We start from the raw sequence: 22,268 nt of genomic DNA, 5'->3' as shown, positions 1-22,268 counted from the left end.
TGTATTCAATCATGTAGTGACAGTGTCGTTGAGTTCATCAGCCATGGCAAAGTGCTTTTCAGAAGGAAAGTCTTTCAATTTTGGGAACAAGTGGTAATCACTGGGTGCCAAATCAGGGCTGTATGGCAGATGGTTGAATACGAGTACATCCCAACTAAAAGTTGCAGTTGGTCCCAAGCTACAACAGTTGTGTGAGGACGAACATTATCATGGACCAGAACGATGCCACATGAAACGTGGCACACCACTTTCTTACAGATGATGCATTCACCACGTCATTCCCATACACTTACCTTATATTCTTATGAATTCCACTGGCACAAAATCACACTCCGCACCAAACATTTGGCAGGATTCTAAATTTTGTCGCACATGTTCAGGGATCACAGCTCGATACCGTACATGTCTGATGCTTGGCTCAAACTGAGGGGGTATAGGTGGAGTGTGCTGTGTGTTAAAGTCGAATGTTCCTTCAATCCAGAAAGCACTTTGCCACGACTGATGAACTCAAAGATGCTGTCGCTACATGGTTGAATGCATTGGCGGCAACCGAGTACAATGACGTTACCACAATCTGATATCACGCTATAATAAGTGCTTGAATGGGTATTGCTACGCCCCTTGTGGGTACGTACTTAAATGTTATTTACCACGGCTACAGATATCTTAATCTCAGGGGGATAGGTTCTTTGTTTGAGAATTCCAAATAAGAAAGCGTTTTATAGCCAAGAGGATATAGTAAAATGCGGATCTATATTCTGAGAACTTGACAAAATACAGAGAAAATATATGTATATGTATAATCGAAAAGGCTTCTTCTTCTTTTAAATGGCTTCTTCTTCTTTTAAAAGGCTTCTTCTTCTTTTATTATGGAAACGGCTTCTTCTTCTTTTAAAAGGCTTCTTCTTCTTTTAAAAGGCTTCTTCTTCTAAAAGGCTTCTTCTTCTTTTAATATGGAAAAAGCTTCTTCTTCTTTTATTATGAAAACGGCTTCTTCTTTTAATATGGAAATGGCTTCTTCTTCTTTTTCTTTGAATTTCTTCTTCTTTTATTAAAGCGTAATCTTATTTATGTGCTCGCTTTCCCCCCGCTTCCTTGTCAAACAATACAAGCTATACTTGTAGAAAGAGTAGGGTCGACTAAACTGACAATAGCGCCACCTCCTATTTGACGACCAAAGGGGAATAACCAGGATCGCTAATAACGAGCGCTGCCAATGGCCCAGTGCGACTAATAAAAAGCGCAACCGAAAAGTGCTTCGGGGCGTCTAATTTGACACAGCGCCACCGGGGAACAGACAAATGCAAAAGCTGACGATGTTCTCCTCGTCAGAGAATCAAAAAGAAATTGAGATACATTTCTGAATTCATTTGCTCGCTTAATAAATTTCCTAAACGTTTGATATGCGGCTATATTCTTAATTCTTTTAAATTACTATATACATCATTCTATTTACTTCTATTATAGTATTTGAACTCTTCTTTTATATATTTCTCAATTTACTATAATATATATAATTCCTCTTCTCCGCTCCTAGTTTGTACAATGAGCTCTGCTCTTCTTTATATGGCGTGCTGCCATCTATCGTCGCTTCCGAGAAACCATTCCTCCTTGCAACCTTCATTGTGTCGTGTGAAACTGGCACGTGACACAATATCCCCCTCCTTGAGGATAAAAATTTATATATTGGAAAAAATCTTTTGGAAATAGATAAATTTTTCCACTTTCTCTACATCTCGTTTGACTTTTCTCATTGGTTCTCATTTCTACAGCTTACATTGCTTTTTACTTTGACTGTGAAATTATATCTCCTGGCATGCAGCATTTTTCTCATCTCTCGATTTATCTCTTCTTTCTATTTTCGTTTCTAGATATCTTATCACCATTCCGGAAATATTCGTGACCTCTTAAGTTATTTTTAGATACAAAATATAATTCTTCAATAGTTCATCTCCTGCAAGTCTGCTCGTCTAATTTCTCCAAGATAGTATTTACCTGACAATGTCATGCCAAAATAGTAATTTTCGTTTCACTCTTTTCTTCTTTCAGCAACCTCTCTACAGATTATCAGTTAGCTCAGATTTTTCCGTTTCAAAGAACTCTCTCTCTTCTCTAAGTTGACCATCTAAGTGTTTTTATCAGCTACACTAATTCTTCACATCAGCCTTAATTTCATATCAGCATGTATCTAGATATATTTATTTTCTGGGATTACAACCCTTTTCTCGGAATACAACCGATTCTTCTTTAACTTTTGGGATTACAACCCGTTCTCGGAATACAACCGATTCTTCTTTAGCTTCTGGGACTACAGCCCATTTCATTTGCACTTTTCTAAATACACGATGACTTTTCGTCGTCTAAGCTTACAAAGAATTCATTTTACTGATACTATTCGATCTTCTTTCATATTGTTTTCTCCTTTTTCCTGAGAGTTTTCTTCATAAATTTCTTCATTCTGTGCCTAACTGTTCTCTTCTTTCTCTTCTGTTCGTACAATTGAAAAGTTTACTTCCATTTTCCATATTACTTTCTTTGGCTTCTTTCCTTTTACAGGTTTCATCTTCCACTATCGGTCTCATTGTTCACTGGAGTAGTGACATAAATTAGCAGTTATTATTCTTTCTTAACATATTACTTGCAGACTAGATTTTCCTCCAACGATGGGTATTATATATCTTCTTACAGGAACTAACATTAAAGAACTAAAATTTTCTTCTTTCAAATATATCATTAATATTTGCCCAAACTAATAATTCCACGAATTTTTCTTCTGGTGAACTAGAACTTTCTCAGACAACTTTAATAATTCTAGAAACGTACGCTTGCCAGTCTGTAAATCATAACATCTCCTTCCTTTGCACTAGTCAGTCTTATTTGTTTCTTCCAATTTTTTCAAATACTCGTTGCTTGTTATTATTTTGTTTCTCTTTCCCTTCCTCTTCTTTCTTTTCTTTCTTCTATTTTCTTTTCTATTCTTCTCAAGATTCTTCTTCCTCCTCTTCCAACTTTCTTCCAGTAAAGAAATTACTTTCATTTCTCTCTTCTTCCAATCTGGTTTCTGCCAAGTCTTCTTCTTATGTTCTACATCTTCATCAAATGCATGTTTTCCTTGTCTTTTCCGTCTCGTCTTCTTCTTCCTTCTCTTTGGCGAAGTAGCATCAAAATCCATTTGATCTATGTTGACCCTTTTTATCATATTCTTAACATTCTTCAGGTTCCTTTCTATTTTTAATTTCTTTCTCTTCTTCTTCTTCCATGTCTTTACGTGAATATATCTAAATCTCATTTTACTTTTCTTTCTTCTTTGTTTACATCTTCTGCTAGGCTTATACTTCTTTTCTTCTTCCTTCAGAGACTCGTCACTGGAACTTTCTTCTATCATCTTCACTTCGACATGGATTTCTTCACCGTTACATTGACAACTACATTTTTCCTCACTTTCTATTTCTCTTTCTTCTTCTTCTATTTTTTTATCTTCCTCTTCTTTGACCTCTTTAAGTTCCTGAGTGGTTTCTTCTCTTAACTTTATAGCTACTTCTGCTATCTTGCCGTCATGTTCGTCATTGGAACTTTCCTCTCTTTCTTCTTCTATTTTCTTATCTGTCTCTTCTTTGTTTACTTTGCCTAACTTTATAGCTTCTTCTTCTATCTTGCTGTCATGCTTGTCATTGGAATTTTCCTCTTTCGTCTTCCAACTTCTATCTTCTATATAGACCTTCGCTTCTTCTATCTTGTCTTCGTTTTCTGTTATTCTGGAAACACCTACTTCTGTCTTGCTGTCATCTTCTTCTGTTCTTGAAACCGATACTCCTATCTTGTTTTCGTTTTCTTCTATTCTGGAAACATCTACTTCTGTCTTGCTGTCATTTTCTTCTGTTCTTGAAACGGCTAATTCTATATTGTTTTCGTTTTCTTCTATTCTTGAAACGGTTAATTCTATTTGAGATTTACTTTCAACCAGCTTTCTCTCCAAATTTTCGTTTCTTTGTTTATTTTCCTCTCTGAGATTCGAAACCTCCTTTTCTATTCTTCTATTTGTACTTATACTTTCGATTAACAACGTTGTTTCTTCTATCTTTCTTTCCAACGACTTTCTATTTCCTTCACAAGTTTCATTCAATCTCAAGAACATCTCGTGGGTTTCGGACCTCGATGCTTCCAATTTCCTGCTATTTTTCTCGAGCCTTTCTTCCATCTTTTTATTACTTTCTTCTAACTTTCTACTACTTTCATCTATCTTTTCTTCGAGTCTTCTATTATTATCTTTTGCTTCTCTGTTATTCTCTTCCATCTGTGTTTTTAATTCTCTTTCTAATCTTCTGCTATTTTCTTCCATTTTTTCTTCTAGTCTTCTATTATTCTCTTCGAGTCTTCTATTATTCTCTTCGAGTCTTCTATTATTCTCTTCCCCTTGCATCGATAAGTTCTGGAGCATTTCTATTATGTTCACCTCTTCCGTCCTCTTTGGTTTTTCCTTCATTTTCTCTTCTTCCTTTTCCCTTTTCTTCTCTTCTTTTTCATTTATCCTTTCTTCCTTGCAATTTTTGCATACGTAATCTCCTCTTTCACTTATTCCTATGTACTTTTCTCTTCTTATCTTCTCACATAGCCAATGTTTCATTTCTTTGCATGAGCTGCATAGGATAGTTTCTTCCTTATTTCCCTCTTCTCCACAGCAGTTTAATATTTCCTTTCTGTCTTCCATTTCATCTGTTATAGTTCCTCTGTTCTCTCCTTCGATATTATTTTCTTCCTCCATTTTGGCCTTCTTCCTTTTTCGCTTTCTTATTCACAATTCTGCTAGCCGCAACGTTGGTCGCCACTAATGCTACGCCCCTTGTGGGTACGTACTTAAATGTTATTTACCACGGCTACAGATATCTTAATCTCAGGGGGATAGGTTCTTTGTTTGAGAATTCCAAATAAGAAAGCGTTTTATAGCCAAGAGGATATAGTAAAATGCGGATCTATATTCTGAGAACTTGACAAAATACAGAGAAAATATATGTATATGTATAATCGAAAAGGCTTCTTCTTCTTTTAAATGGCTTCTTCTTCTTTTAAAAGGCTTCTTCTTCTTTTAATATGGAAAAAGCTTCTTCTTTTATTATGGAAACGGCTTCTTCTTCTTTTAAAAGGCTTCTTCTTCTTTTAAAAGGCTTCTTCTTCATCTAAAAGGCTTCTTCTTCTTTTAATATGGAAAAAGCTTCTTCTTTTATTATGAAAACGGCTTCTTCTTCTTTTAATATGGAAATGGCTTCTTCTTCTTTTTCTTTGAATTTCTTCTTCTTTTATTAAAGCGTAATCTTATGTGCTCGCTTTCCCCCCGCTTCTTTGTCAAACAATACAAGCTATACTTGTAGAAAGAGTAGGGTCGACTAAACTGACAATAGCGCCACCTCCTATTTGACGACCAAAGGGGAATAACCAGGATCGCTAATAACGAGCGCTGCCAATGGCCCAGTGCGACTAATAAAAAGCGCAACCGAAAAGTGCTTCGGGGCGTCTAATTTGACACAGCACCACTGGGGAACAGACAAATGCAAAAGCTGACGATGTTCTCCTCGTCAGAGAATCAAAAAGAAATTGAGATACATTTCTGAATTCATTTGCTCGCTTAATAAATTTCCTAAACGTTTGATATGCGGCTATATTCTTAATTCTTTTAAATTACTATATACATCATTCTATTTACTTCTATTATAGTATTTGAACTCTTCTTTTATATATTTCTCAATTTACTATAATATATATAATTCCTCTTCTCCGCTCCTAGTTTGTACAATGAGCTCTGCTCTTCTTTATATGGCGTGCTGCCATCTATCGTCGCTTCCGAGAAACCATTCCTCCTTGCAACCTTCATTGTGTCGTGTGAAACTGGCACGTGACAGTATGGGAAATATGTTGAAAAGTAGAGTAAGGTATATAGTTTCTGTATCAATTTTTTTGCACACATCATCTATTGTTTGTGGTTTACACCAAAACATTCCATCCTTTTCTGGATGACCCTTGTAAGATTGTTCACCAATGGGTTGCTGAAAACATGGTCAAACAAGATAAACATCATAGTGGGTGACTAAATAAAGTGACAAGCTCAGACATAGTATAAAAGATCATAAAAGTCATTTTTAATGATCAAAGACTGAAAATTAGATATACCTGTATATCAGATATGGTGGGGATTTTAACTGAACATGTTTACAACTTACATGAACATTTGAACATAGGGAAAAGCATGAGTTTCATGGATGCAGATTTTGATCACATTGAACCAGAAATGTGCTGGAATGAATGTCACATCTGAATGTTCAGAGAATTTCAAGTTTAACACAAATGTATTTCTGTGCCAGTTCATACCTGTTGATCATACAGTGGATATAAATCATGATTTTTTAAATTTAATCAATAACTTTTATTTATTTTAAAAAAACATGCTTAAAATTGCTTGTATGTTTTTTGGCTCCATATGTAGATTCTTTATAGTAAACAGCCATGTAAAATGTTTGAACAGTTTGATTAAAGCAAATAGAAAATTACATGTAAATACACATTTTTCTGTTTCTGATACTTTATACATGAACCTAGTTTGCAAAAATTTGTTGAGTGTGTTAATGAAACTATAATAATTTCAGTAACTTATCTTGCAGTGAAAATAAAACATATACTGTATAACTGTTAACTTAAAATGTATTTTAGTCTTTGTAGCTGAATTCTGGCGATTTTTTAGAATATCAGCTGCCATGCTTATTTACAGCTTAATGGTAATGACACTATTTACTGTTCAACATGATTAGTATTTTGTATATTATTGTACATAAAATTTTTGCAATTTTTGCCTTTAAAAATTATTGGATTTTAAATTATGAGAAATTTAAGCCTGATTACAGTTTACATATTACATTCTTCTTTCGTATAAGCTTCACCCCAACAGTACATATATTTTCCCTTCCTTATCCTATATTAGAACCTAATAAATATCATTGAAAGATTACGAGATTAATGTACTTTCACCAAAAGTGACATTCTGATACCTACAAATTACTTATGTACATTATTCTATAAATTATTTATTTAAAGTGATATAAATGAATCCACCTTTTACATGGGTCTACTTCATCCTAGGACGAAGGAACAGCCAAGACAGTGGAGGGACAATGGAGAATCCACCCCAAAATAACATTTGCAGTAAAGATCATGGCCACAGTATTGACTACTTGGAGGCAAAAAACCATTACTGGAAATTACAGGGAGGTTATTTCAGTCGTTCACCGCCAGAGTGACGGCCGTTCAGCGGACTCTTCATGCAACAGGTCCCGGCAAATTGCATTACAGGAAGTCCGTAACAGAAACCGCTTGTTTTGTAATGTTTCCACTTTTCACAATTACAGTTACAATTACAATTGAAATAAGCACGTACCTTGTCGCAAGGATGCTGTGTGTGTGTGGAAAAGGTGTCCTCCCAAATACAAATATTTCTGGCACCTTATTTCTGACAGAAAATCTTAGATTAGACATCGCTACTTTATCCTCAGTTGTCGCGACAGCGCCGGCAGCTTATCGGGGGTTGGGTGAGTTGTCAGCCGTGAGAGGGCGATTCATACTGCACGTGTCGGCAGTGATGCCAACCGTAGGGACATGTCCCAAAGCATAGGGACTTTTCACTAAATTTCGCCCGCGTAGGAACGTAGGGACAGATTTTGCCAAATGAGGGAAAACGTAGGTACTTTTTTCAATCTTGGTAAATGACATTTTATGAATTAGTTTATCTGGATACTTTAGCGAAGAGGAGAAAAAAGAACTAACTAACAAATCTCCATCAGAATTTTGGAACATGTTATCGGTTGCCAAAAACTTTCAAGGCAAGTTCCTTTTTGAAAACATTTCCACTCTCGCGAAAATAGTGCTAACATTGCCACATTCTAAAGCGGAAACGGAAAGAATATTTTCAATGTTAAGTGATACAAAAACAAAAAAGGGAAATAAAATGGGACCAGAATTGTTAAAGACTGCAGGAAATACAGCATCACCAACCAACATCTATCTCTGCACAGCAGCAGCATGTATGACTTCAAATAACATAATCAACAGTAAACGACTCAACGTTATTCATTAGGTGTGTGTGGGATCCTTTACTTTAAAAAGTCGTTAATTCTCGACGTTTTCTGCCTTGTAAGTTTCTGGAACTTATCGAAAATTGTAAGTTTTTATTCTAGAAATGCAAAAACAATCACTTAAAGTGAAAATGACTTGTAAAATTCGAGATTTCCAGTGCTTCGGGAAATTTCGAACATTTCCCGTCCCGAAAATTTTCCGACTTGGTCGGGAAATTGCAAATTTTTCAGTCCCGAATGTCGGGATTTAAAAAAATTACCGTCCCGATCCCATCCCGACCCAAAAAATTCTGTCCCGCACACCCCTATTATTCATTAAGGCAAGAATTTACAATACCGGACCCTTCTGTAATTTCTATGCTACGTCTTATACTCACGAAATAATTATTCGTGATGATTTATCTCAAGTTAACATGTTGGGGTGAGGGGGAAAAAATGTTAATTAACGTGTAGAAGTTGTAAAATAAGCATTTCAATTCTCGCAATGATTCTCTGTATACAAGTATGGTAGCCATATTTGTTGATATGAACAAATTACAATTAGTTACGCTGTCTACAGCGTTGCCACACTGTTGATTTCATACTTGGAGAGCATGGATTGTGTAAGAATAGCGGAAGAGAACAGTAAAAAAGTTGTTAATGTTATACAGATTGTTAGGTGGAGTGTGCAGGAGGGCTAATTAATAAACTTATTCATTTCAGTATATTGCCCAAAGAACGTGCTTACATGTGACAGCGACAATCACGATGTAGAAGAACTGATTTGATTACAGGTAAATTTGGCAACATTACATCAATCATAAAATTACAGGATACTAAAATGGCGTCTTCGATGATGTTAAAGTGCTACGAAAAAAATATTTTTTATCGGTTCGTAATCACAATTACCGCAAAACCATTCAGGAATAGCCCCACTGAGCATTCTCGGTAAGGTTAGGTTAAGTTAGGTTAGGCAAGGCAAACATAGTTAAAATTTGGGCTCGAAAAACGGGTAGCCCAACAAACCATTGACGGATAGCCCCACGAACCATTCAGGTACAAAAAAGGTAAAGTGTTCCCCTGTGCATAGCACCACGCCATGAAGGCGTATAGGGGGTGTGAGGGTAACGCCCCACACTTTCTTGATCCGGTCGTGAGTGGGGGTGATGTGATCAGCATCACGCCCTGAACGCCTTTACCCCCCAGGGTTTCCCCCAGGTACCCATGTTATTCGACGCTGGGCAGGCGTCGGGGCCGCTTCCAGGTACGGTTAGGTTAAGTTAGGATAGGCAAATGTAAATTCGCTCCTTCATTAATTGTGGAAGCACCGAGCAGAAAGATTTGGTAAGTAAATGTGTATATTTTATCTTGGTAAGTAAATGTGTATATTTTATCTTCTGTTTTGCATGCTCATGAGGTGATAATTTTTTTAGTCGCTTTACTTGGCGTAGGGACATTTGGTCAGTTGTAGGGACATTTTGACTACGTCTGTAGGGACATTGCCGAAAAATGGTTAGCAACACTGTCGGCTACCAGACGTCAGTGTACGTTCATGTTCACTTCTGTTTGCGTTTATCAGTACACGTGTTGCTTATACTGTGTTATTGTAATGTGCTACTCATGGCCAGTGCTTTATTGTGTGTTAATTGTTATTCATTCATTAGTTATGTCGTTAAACAAATATAGTCTTGAACAGAGAGTTTTTATGTACGATAATTACGTGAAAACGAATTCTTGCAGAAAAGTGGTCAGGGAATTACGATAGACAGGATCTCTTGAACCTACGAAACGTGTTGTATTGCTGTTAAAGGAGGTCATTTTCAACATCTCTTATAACACAGGAGGTTAGTGATCATCATTATTATTACTTTTAAATATCATTTTACGCTTTCGGTTTGCTTTATGCGCCGGGATGCTGTCTTCCCTTTCTGACAACTGACGATAAAGTAACGATGTCTAATCTAAGATTTTCTGTCAGAAATAAGGTGCCAGAAATATTTGTATTTGGGAGGACACCTTTTCCACACACACACAGCATCCTTGCGACAAGGTACGTGCTTATTTCAATTGTAATTGTAACTGTAATTGTGAAAAGTGGAAACATTACAAAACAAGCGGTTTCTGTTACGGACTTCCTGAACGCAATTTGCCGGGACCTGTTGCATGAAGAGCCCGCCGAACGGCTGACACGCTGGCGGTGAACGACTGAAATAACCTCCCTGTATTATGCAAATTTATTGCTGACGCACAATTTATTGAATTGTTGAAGATTCAGACCCACTTGCCATATTTAGCCCCCTCTGATTTTCAAGAGCTCAGAGGAGAAAAAAGCTGTGTGAACAGTGAAGTGATACATGCATGAATGATTATTTTGAAGATCTTGACAAATTTGATTACAAAAATAGTATAATGGCATTAGAACATCATTGGGCAAAATGTGTCAAGTTGAAAGGAGGTTATGTTGAAAAATAAACACAATATGTCAAATTAATTTATATTTTCTTTTCCAGTTATTTTACCTACAAAATGTACACATTATTTTTTCACAAAGTACAGGATGTTCAGCTTAAAAGTACACCATCATCAAAATTTGAAATATTTTACAATTTAGGTTGTGTTGCTTAACTCTTTCGCTGCGGTCGTCACATTTATGCACAGCAGGCCAGGTGCCTTGCTCTGCGGAAGTCGCATTATTGCAAGTTCATACTTCCACTCACTGCGGGTGTCGCATTTCCGCAGTACGTCGCTTTTAGTAGCCTTCAGACATCTGTTGATACTATTTGGAACTATTTGAACTTGAAGTTTTGTTTATATCCGTATGATGTCGCTAATTACGCCTCCGTTTAGAATACGAGCGTTGAGTGCTCTGACATGTCAGTTTCAAATGCATGTTCGAATGTAAACAACATGGCTTCGTCAAGTCGTCAACACTTGTCTGATAATGATGTTACTCAACTGTTGAATCAGAAGGCAAATTAAATTGTGACGATAATAGCGACAGTTTTTATGAGACTTCAATTGGTGACAGTGATTGTGTAGTGTCTGATGAAGAATTTGTACCGCCGTCCGTAACATCATGGAGCAGAGTGCAAAGCAGCATTGATCTAAGTGCGGGAAGTTCGACACAGGCAAGTGCTACGTTACTTGGTGACAGTACAGTATTTAGCACACCATTTTCTTGTTTTATCAAATATTTCCCCAGCTCAGTATTTGAACACACAGCAGAACAAACTGAAGTTTTCACCACCCAGTATCTTGATACTACTTACGAATTTCCACGCCGCTCCACCACTCTGTGTCATCCCGTGTTTTGAGAAATACCATACCATCAGGGACTACAGAATGGTTTGCCAGTGCAAGGAATGACTTTTGTAATTTCTCTATAACATATTTTGCAATGCAATTTTTTAAAATTATTCTTTCTATTTTTTTTTCAAAATTTCAAAATATCATACCACCAGGGACTACAGAATGGTATTCCAGTGCAAGAATGAATTTTGTAAGTTCTCTCTCATATATAACGCAATGTAATTGTGAAAACTATTTGTTTATAAAAAAAATATTTTTTCAAATTTAATTACGCAGCCAAGGGATATTGTGTGCCAGAGAATTCCGCAGCAAAAGAGTTAAGGAGGAGGAGGTGTCACTAGGTGGCTAGAGTTGTGTAGAACACAATAGAGATCACTTTCAGCATCTGCTTTTCTTTTCAGCAACTTTTCTTTTTCAATATATTCAATGTACTTTTAGGCTTAATACCCTGTACCTCTGTGAATAACTCATCCTACATTACGAGCCTTCCTCGATGGTGCAGTGGTAGCATCATTGCTTTGTAATCAAAGGATCACAAGTTTGATACTCAGTGGAGGCACATAGTAGTTCGGATCCCAATTTTAAACTGTAGGTCCAGTCCCGATTAGCCTTATTGTGCATAAAGTGGACTTAAAACACCAACTCAATCAATCAACCTACATTAACATGATGTAGAAACAGAATACCTTCATAAAAACATTAACAATACTATGTCAACGGTGGAAAGTTACGTACATTGCATTACCATAAAGACCTAAAAATAATTATTATAAACTTACGACACTTAATGATACAGATGAAGTAAAAAGTTGTTTCTTTTTTGGTTCTTTTAAAACAATACAACACAATAGGTTATCTGTGAAGTCTGAAGACCAGAGACTAAGATGCTCAAGAAAAATTGATTAGAAAATGTGTTGGCAACCTTGCCTGACCTCATTGAAGATCTTGAAAGAAACACACCCTGGTAGAATTCTGGAACACAACACAAGACATTGCAAATATTTTTTGCAATATTATAACCATTTTTAGTTAAAAAGTATTTAAAAGAATAAGGCTTTACAATGAAGTAAACCTGCTGTGAATATTTCTAACACTTTTAATGTTATAATCAATCACACTTAGGGCTGAGAAAATTTTAAAGCATATATACAAAACGTACCATGCTCCTGGGCTCTTTTCAAGTATGCTTGCATAGCAATGCTAACTTTCTTCTGAGGTTTACTTTTTTCGGCTTGCTCATCAACATTTCCACTGCAGATTATGCTGGAAGTACTTAAGTTTCTCACAGTCTGAAAATAAGTAAGAAGCATTACTAAGGTCACATGTCGCTCATGGATTAAACCAAGTAAATGTATTTCATTCTGACCTATTACTGAGAATGCACAGTTACAGCCAACAGCCAATATAATGGTAGGTACATTATAAATAATCTTCCTGCTTTCTTTTCACTTATGTCTTGTATTTTCCTAAGAGAAGGAACTGTATTGATAATTTAGATCAATTTGTATCATCCACTTCACTGGCACTTTTCATTCAATCGATGCACCTCGTATAAATAAAAAAAATAATAAAAAAAAAGCAAACGAAAAGTTACAAAAGTTTCAAAGGTCCTGGTTCCTATTGTGTAATGAATAGCCCCGTCTAGTTCGCTGCACTTTTTGACTCTCTGCACCGAAGTGTTTAGTTGGCTGCACGGTGCAACACAGAGTTGTCTAGTTCGTTGATTTGGAGTCAAGTAGTGTATTTGGTGTCTGCACTCCCTTCCGGACCGGTGTATGTTTGGTGTATGGTCACGTGGTGGGTGCCAACTAATCAAATGAACGTTTAAAGCAGGAGACAGGCAGCATTTGTTGAAACTTCTGAACTTGAACACCGCTTTCCGTCTAGTTGGTTGAACGTCATTTCCTTGCACTGCCCTTGCACCACCCTGACATTGGATACACCTGCACTGCACCGAGTGTCAAAAAGTGCAGCCAACTAGATGGGGCTAATATTGAAGTTGTCCAGGAGGATGAGAAATGCATTTAGAGTACTAGACATATCTGTAGAACTTTAAAGTTGAGAGAAACTAATTTGGAATTATGTTGTGAAAAGTGTTAGGTATAGTGTTGTAAGCACACATAGAATATAAACTGTGAAAAAACTAAGGAAATCAAACCTAACAATCTTAACCTACTTAAGATGTATAAATAGCATCACAATAAGAATGTACAAGTATGCTAAGAGCACCAACTCTAACCAGGCTTTGTGAGAGATTGGGTTTACTTTGTAATCTAGTCAACAGATGGTCACTTGCTTAGAAATATTATCAAGAAATATATGTTTGTGTGTGGGAAAAAGAGATAAAAACTCGTTCTGCATAAGACACACTGAACATTCAGCATGCAGTGTGTCTACCAAAATAACAAATCCAAAATTCTTGACTTTTTCTTAACCTTTCTTTCGGTAACGGTTCCGATTGTTTTATGATTTTTCCTAGCATAAAGACTATTACTACTTTCATCTAATCAAAACACCTATAACTCATTTATTTTGTCCTTTTTAACATTGCCACTTACTTATTCTGCATTACGAAACATTCTATAAGGTGTAATTATGAATTTCTCATGAAAATAATTTCAATTTTTCAAATTACGAGTAATTATTGTTGTTCATTTTTTTCGCTTGCGTGGCACACAATATGGCATGAGCATTCTGGATCATCACGCATCGTGCTTGTGATTTGTTGATTTGGAGTGGGTATGCAGCGTTTCCAACCTTCTAAACCAAAAAAATACCTACTTCCGTGTTATCAATTCTCTATGGTATGACTTGAGATGACCGGACCCCTCTCAGATTTTCTTCATATTTGACATAGTCACTATTAGAGGCCTCCTAATCACGAATCTGAAGTTAAAATTTGTCGGAAACGTCTAGAAATTGCGAACCATTGATGCTAGCCTCACGAACCATTGGCGCTAGCCCCACGAACCATTGGCATGTGGTTAGGTTAGTTTCGGTTAGGTTAGGCAAACATAGTTAAAATTCATGTCGTGGTTTTATCAGGATCTAGAAATTGCAAATAATTGCGAACCATTGATGCTAGCCCCACGAACCATTGGAACGTGGTTAGGTTAGGCAAACATAGTTAAAATTTGTGTTGTGGTAGTATGAGGAATATATATATTTGCTTGTGAAACAAAAAAATTCGCAAAAATTGACGGTTTCCATTCCAAAAACTAAAGCCTTATTTTAACTTATTTTGCAATTTCTAGACGTTTCCGACAAATTTTAACTTCATATTCGTGATTAGGAGGCCTCAATTAGTGAGTATGCCAAATATGAAGAAAATCGGAGAGGGGTCCGATCATCTCAAGTCGTTCCTTTTCAATTTTTTTCCAGGGTTGAAATTATGCTAATACCTAAAATTTGGGGTCGTATAACCATTGACGGATAGCCCCATGAACCATTCACGGTAAGGTTAGGTTAGGTTAGGCAAACATAGTTAAAATTTGAGGTCGTAGAACCATGCATGGATAGCCCCACGAACCATTCACGGTTAGGTTAGGCAAGCATAGCTAAAATTTGGGGTCACGTCATCTTCTTGAAAAAACACAGGGTGGTTGGAAACAGTGACAGGGGGTTATGTCATCAAACGCATGGAACATCCAGTTCTCGTATATGAAGTACATGGAAGCAACGGCAATTGTGATATTTTTATACATATAAACATGAATTATTGCTAAAAAAAAAGATGAAACGATGACAGAAAATACATTCTGGAACTTCAACAATGCTACAGAAAGTGATTTGCGTAAGTAGTTTCTTCTGTAAAAATACGTTTTGACTAGATGAAAGTGTTACCCAAAGACTAATTATCGTACAATTTTGTTTGCTTATTTCCTTTTTACTCTCTGTTTCTATCTTCATTTGCTTATTTCCATCTTTCTGTCCTGGAAATCATTGTCACACGATTTGAACCTTCGTTAAAGTAATGAGGGTAAATATGGAATATCGCCCGAATGGATTTCTTCAAATTTACAGGAGGAACTACTTACTGAAATCAGTTTCTGTAGCATTGTCGAAGTTCTTCGAGGTATTTTCTTTCGCGGAAACTGAAAACTTCACCATAGAATGCTACAGAACAAGAAATAATCACTTTTTATGTAAGGAACTTGCATTTTCTGTAAAGCGACAACATTATGCCATTGTTTCCATTATGTACCTGCAGATGGCGCGAGCGTCGAAAGTCACGCAGTCTCGCCAGTGTTTCCAAAGGTGCCTTTTTTTTAACGAGAATTTTATGCTTACCTAACTTAAACTTGCCGGGAATGGTCTGTGGGGATATCGTGAATGGTGTTTGGGGCTATCCGTCAATGGTTTTTGGGGCTATCGTGAATGTTTTTTTGGGGCTATCCGTAAATGGTTTGTGATGACATAATGAACACAAAAGTAGGTATTTTTCGGTGAAGACTGAAACACTGCATACCCACTCCAAATCGACAAAACACAAGCACGACGCGCGATGACCCATTATGAGTGCACGCCATATCGTTTGTTACCCAAGCGAACAAGGAAGACAAATAATGACTCGTAATATGAAAAGTTGACACTATTTTATGGAACAAGGCATAACTTCACCTTCAAAAATTTTCCGCACTGCAGAATAGGTAAGTATCAATGCTAAAATGAACGAAATAAACAAGTGAGAGGTGTTCGGGCGATATCGCATAATGTAATGGTAATTTTCAAGTTTTTTTTTTTAATTTCAACATAAATAACTCTTTTTCGAGTCCAAACAGTGCTCATTACTTTAAGGAAGGTTCAAATTTCGTGTGACAATGATTTCCAAAATTCTAAGATAATTAGTCTTTGTGGTAAAAGCATTGCATACACTAACCTTAATAAGAAACCGGTAGGTGATCCCAAGTGGTTTTACTGTTGCTTTTGTTGCATATTTTGAAAGAAGATAAAGTACTTGTACATTAACTGCCATCATTATCATACGTTTATCGTCACTTATCCATACTTATAAATTTTGCTCAAATAACACCAAAAACTCAAAAGTGCAAGGCAGTAGATCTTCCTGTGATTACTTTCCGTCGTTGGTCCGTAAATTTGTCCACCTTTAGAGTTTTTAAAAGAAAACCAACATTATTTAAATTATAAATCAATATGTGTACTTTATCTTGTATTAAAATAGAATAAGTAAATACACATACATAATGACTATTATTAAGTATTATTATTATTCGAAAAATTACTTTCTTGTCGTCAACATTTCTTGTTACGGACCAGATGAGGACACCTCGTCAACTTAGATTTATGGGTCTTCCTTATCGCACAACACTGGAGCAACCTTGCGTTCTGACGTCAGGTTTAGTCTAGACGGTGTTAAAGGTGGAGCTATGCGGAGCATGCGCACTCGTCTGGTCAGGCCCGTAGCCAGGAATTATTTGTAGGGGGGGGGGGGAGCGAAGTCAATCCTAGAGGGGCAAATTTTTAATATATTGTGTCGGATTGGCACATATAACAGGGTACACAGAGGCACTTGCCCCCTAACCCAAAAGAGATAAGTAACAGAAAAGGGATTATATCTTGAAACTGCAACGAACAAAAGAACTTCTAGCAACATCAAATAACAATATTTTGATAATGACCTTTCCAGATTGCCAAATAATATAAAGTTTAACATAAATAGGCTAATAGGGACTGTATCTACTTGATATTTACAGGTCGATAATGTTAATAGATGATTAATATGCACCAACAACTTTGGGCCTCTCTGCAGAACTGATTAAGGGAGCCCTTTATAAATCATGCTTCATAATTATTCCCTCTAGTTTCCAGTATGCAAGATTTATACGCACAAAGGAATCTAACGAGAATCCAACAACACCATTGTGTTATGCAAGAAAAATAGAATTAATTAAATAATGATGGTTACATATTAACTACACTTTGATGAATTGTGTAAAAATTTGTAGCTAATACATTTTTTTTGTACTTGCTAAAACATTAAAATATGGGTCCCTTAGTCCACCACGGACTCTATTTCTTTCAAAGAGGAGAGACTTGCATCACTACAGACAACGTTTGCCTACTGGTTACGTTAACCATTTTGCAAAATATTGTGTGACTTGTATTATATTATAGTTTAAATATATTTTTTCACACCTGACAAACAAATAGGAATCCCTTGATTGATCAATGACTTCTTGGATTACAGTGTCATCATTAATATTTCATATTAAGTGTTACAGAAAGAAATTGTTTTAATAGGCTGAAATAATTTCACGGGGCACCATGGCATTCTCTTTAACATTTTTTTTTTATATATATAGATTTTTGGCTCCCAGGTCCGACTCGTGCCGCCCCATAGCTGGCTCTGAACTTGTACTATAAGAAGAGCAGAGATTGCGAGCGAAGCGACCAAGAAAATTTTACGAAATGTTTTTTCATTTGTATAAAATTTGGAATCGAGGGGGGCTATTGCCCCTCTGTGCCCCTTGCAAGTGCCCTTGGCCGTCTGGTAGAAAAATGCAAGGAACATGTAAAAACTAATTCCATCATGAGTATCCAATTGTCCTGCTATTCTTAGATTCTCCTAGTCTTGTTCGTTTTACTTCAATGTTTGCTTCGCCTAGAATGGACTTCTGTCCAATGTCAGGGGAAGGGGACAATGCCCCCTGTAGTTGCGGCACTGTTTATGAGTGTCTCTTCATCAATTTCACGTCATCCTTCATTGTTGCGATTAGCTAGAAGTGGCAGAAAAGCAACGCAAAGTAACAAAAATTAAATATCCACTCCCTCTCTCTACCACACTATTACCAAAAGATAGACTTGGGAAACAAAAATTTAAGCAATTCAAAGTTCATAGCAACACATCCAAGAACAACATCCAAACACATTAGGCACCTTTAATACAATACTACTCAAAATGTCACAACTGTTCTAGATACTGAAAATTGTGAAATAATTTTCCGAAGTCTAATCTGGAAGGGAATCCCCCCCAATCCTGATACGATATTATACGGAATCCCATATACCCTAATAAATCACAAAATCAATAAGTGTCTTTGCAATGTTGCTAGAGTAACACATGATATAATTGTAAAGATTAGTGAGAATTCCAGGTAGGAATGTGTTCTGTATTTTTCACAGGGGGAGGCAGAGCAGGCTCTCAGGGGGGGGGGCAGTTGCCCCCCTGCCCTCAATCTATAGCTACGCGACTGCGTCTGGTCCCCCTCGAACATCCGGTTACGCTTACGGTGCTATGGACGTTAATATGAAGGACAAAGTGGAGATTCTTTTACAAGGAAATAGTGTGTCAACTCAACTGTGTAACATATGGTTGCACAGTTCGATCAGGAACAAATTTATTGAGTCTTCGTAGGTTTCCGAAGGACGTAGAGAGAAGAAACCTGTTGATACAAGCAGAACAAAGAAAGGATTGGTACCCGGAAAGGATTTGTATGATTGCATTTTGTTGCAAGCATGTTGATCGTTTATCTGCATATTGTGTTGTGGTGAGGTTTCAAACCGAAGCGACACACGACAGCAGTGGTTCGTACCGAAGTGACAAGCGACACAGGCCCATTTAGTCTATAAATAAACATTTTCCGCTCATGCGAAATCAAGTCTCAGGCGGCACAATACACGCCATTGGGAATCTGAGCGACACGTGCAGCTTGTCGTGTCGCTTCGGTTCGAAAAAAATCATTGATCACTGAGGACTCACTTTTTAGTGGCACGGAGATTACACACTGAAGCGACAAGCAACAGCCCCTTTACTCTCAAGGAAAAAAAATCACCTTGCATACAAGTACAACAAACCGAGGCGACACGTACATTTTCTCGTGGTGAATTGGTTGGAAAGGAAGCTTTCAGACTGCAGCAATACGTGTCTCTTGGAAACCAACATTCAAAAATAAACAACACCTTCCGAATTAAAGCGACACGACAAATTGCAGGTGTCGCTTGTCGCTCGGACTGGGCCGTTTTATCAATACTGTGCATTGTGTTGCCCCGGTCTGTTATTTGCGCAAACGTGACTGGTGAATGGTTTGCTTTAGATCGAATGCTTCTGTGCGAAATTCCGATATCGCTTGTGGCTTCAGTCTGAAAACTCCATTGTTGTTTGAAGTAAATTCGTGTAAGTGAAAGTGGCATGCTATATCATAGGTTTTCCCTAAATCCCTCAGGCGGAAAGGCGACGTTGAAAGCACATACGTATATTTACTAGCATTTGTTATGTGTCATTTCATTAGTTCTGCAGATTTGTTGGCAAAGATTCACTTAAGCATACTTTATAATATAATAATATCACTAGTTTTATAGAATTATCTTTCCCTCAGGTTTCCATTTACAAAATAATTGAATATATCTAAACTTTCGTACGTTTTGAGTTCGTCGTGCATGTACATGAGATACTTGTATGTAGTATGCTATACAACTGGCGGCCGCAGAGACACGTCATATTTTAATAACACTGCACAACACGAAATTTGTCCTTTAGATGAAAATGTGTGATTGTAATGTATTTGTGCATGACAAAAACGAATCTGCAATTTGTTTCCGACGTATAATTTAGCCAAAATACACAAAATTTGAAAGTTACATCGTAGCGTTCCTCTGAACGCGGGGATCTTAAATAGGGATGTAACTTGCCCCTCCCGATTAGTACTAGTTGATGGTAGAGACAGCCCTGAACGGGCAGGTACAAATATCTAACTATTCATTAAAATAGACTCATGATTCGTTTCTAGACTGAAGTGAGCAATGCAAATGGCAGAATGGGTGTAGACTAGCTTACCCTGTTCGGTTTAGAAATAAGACCAGTAGCTCCTGCTTCTCCGATGATTCCAGATTAAAAGACCTCGTGTCGCTCTCATGCGCACCTATTTAAACCCTCGCTTGGCCTCTCGTCACCTCTTGCCAAAGGCCAGTGTTCTTACCATTTCCTGTAGAAAGCTTATCCATCACATTTCTGAACAGGAGCTGACAAGGTCTGCCAGGGTCAATATTTCTTAATCGAACAGGGCATGGCACGACACTCCCTCTTGCGAGACAATTTCCAAAATTGAAATTGTAATCATTAAAAGTTTAAATTGAACCTTCTGCCATTCACCAAAATTTAAAAGGTTTTTGTTTATTACATGAAAAAAAAGGTTACATAAAATAAAATAATAAAAAAATGTCGGAGACCCTTCACCGAAAAGTAAATGGAACAGAATTAAGCTCAAGCTTGAATGCTGAAAGAAAGCCTTTTGTTTTCATTAGCCACACGCTGGAAGAGTCTTTCGTAATCAACAATGCTGACGGTTGGTCAACATGCGATATAAAGTGTTGTTCGCAGGTCCGTGGAGTCAGCGGAAAGTTCAACACACTGCATCGTAACGCGATACATGCGAATGGCTTCTGAACAAGTGCTAACTAAGCACCGAACGTAATCCGTGAGAAACCTTAAGGCCGCATGCTTGCAATCTTCCGCCTCATCAGGATGACAGTTCGAGGCGAGAGCAAAAAGACCGTGGTAAACACCAAACTCCACTGAACTGTGTGACTGTCATCTTTTTATAACATTCACAATTAAGTTGTGTTAATGATAACAATCTTTGATAAGAAGAAAGACATTTCATTATCACTGTTACTGTTCTAATTATGTATTATGGGATATAGTGTAATATACCAATTCGTAAGTAGATTTCAGTATTTTTCTTTCTTAAAACAAATAATATATTTGTTTTAGTTTGCTAATACAAACCTAACAGCAACAATTATGGCGACCTTCAGCCAGGATTCGTGAATATATAGTGTGGAAGTTATCTTCTGATTACTTTAAATAATGGATCGGAAACAACATTCTTACAACTTAAGAACGGGAGTTTTCTTAAGATCCGATGTCGTCGATAGTTTCAGGGAAAATGAAACTATTGAAGAAAATGCTGACCCAATGAAGAATATTATTTGTTGCAGTAACATTGAAGCAGATTCTCGTCTTGTGAAGTGCAATAGCTGCAATAAATGGGAACAATTGGAGTGCAGAGGTTTGACTGTAATGCACTGGGTAATATTTAGTTCTTCTAATGAAAGCTATTTTTGTAAATCTTGTAAACCAGATTTTGATCCTTTTTTGTTAAAGTCTTATACAAGTACAGTGAATCCAAACTTGGACAAGATTATTGCTGCATTTCAAGTTACGGTTACCCAAAGTTTGCAGCAAACTAATGAAAATCTTCAAGAAAAGTTGCAACAGAACATTCGCTGTGAATTACAACAAAATAATGAAATGTTGCAAAAGGAGTTGCAAAAGGATATGCAACAAAATAATGAAATGTTGCAAAAGGAGTTGCAAAAGGATATGCAACAAAATAATGAAATGTTGCAAAAGGAGTTGCAAAAGGATATGCAACAAAATAATGAAATGTTGCAAAAGGAGTTGCAAAAGGATATGCAACAAAATAATGAAATGTTGCAAAAGGAGTTGCAAAAGGATATGCAACAAAATAATGAAATGTTGCAAAAGGAGTTGCAAAAGGATATGCAACAAAATAATGAAATGTTACAAAGGGAATTGCAACAAAATAATGAAAATCTGGAAGAGACGTTTCAAGCCATTCTAAATGAATTACAGCAGCATAATGTTAGGTTTAACGGCCGGCTTGATCATATTGAACATTCGTTACAAGATGTTGCCCAAACTTGTCAAAATGTTAGCAGTGAGTTGAGGTGTAAAATGGATGAAGGTATTAGTACAATGCATGTCGAAGTTTCAGTTATTGAAGAACAAATGAAGAGTCATGACGGAAAGTTGGAAAGGTTGGAAGTCTGCAATGAGGAAATTATGGAGAAATTTACTCAACATGAGGTTAGGTTTGAAACATT

The 22,268-nt window shown here is 36.8% G+C and overlaps 1 protein-coding gene across 1 annotated transcript in view; it reads right to left on the bottom strand.

Annotated features, from left to right (window-relative positions):
- The window catches only part of mRpS9 (mitochondrial ribosomal protein S9), a 60,414-nt gene extending 43,931 nt beyond the window's left edge, over positions 1–16,483 (bottom strand). The window contains exons 1-2 of the mRNA XM_083124656.1: positions 16,282–16,483; positions 12,562–12,691 (exon numbers count right to left, since the gene is read on the bottom strand). Of these exons, the coding sequence (XP_082980782.1) occupies positions 12,562–12,691; positions 16,282–16,386 (235 nt within the window). The 5' untranslated portion in view covers positions 16,387–16,483. The remainder of the gene's footprint in view (positions 1–12,561; positions 12,692–16,281) is intronic.
- Positions 16,484–22,268: the final 5,785 nt, after the last annotated feature.

The sequence above is a fragment of the Lepisma saccharinum genome, chromosome 6 (assembly GCF_977018435.1).
Source record: "Lepisma saccharinum chromosome 6, izLepSacc3.1, whole genome shotgun sequence".
Classification (NCBI taxonomy): domain Eukaryota; kingdom Metazoa; phylum Arthropoda; class Insecta; order Zygentoma; family Lepismatidae; genus Lepisma; species Lepisma saccharinum.
This window is presented reverse-complemented; position numbering and strand designations above follow the sequence as displayed.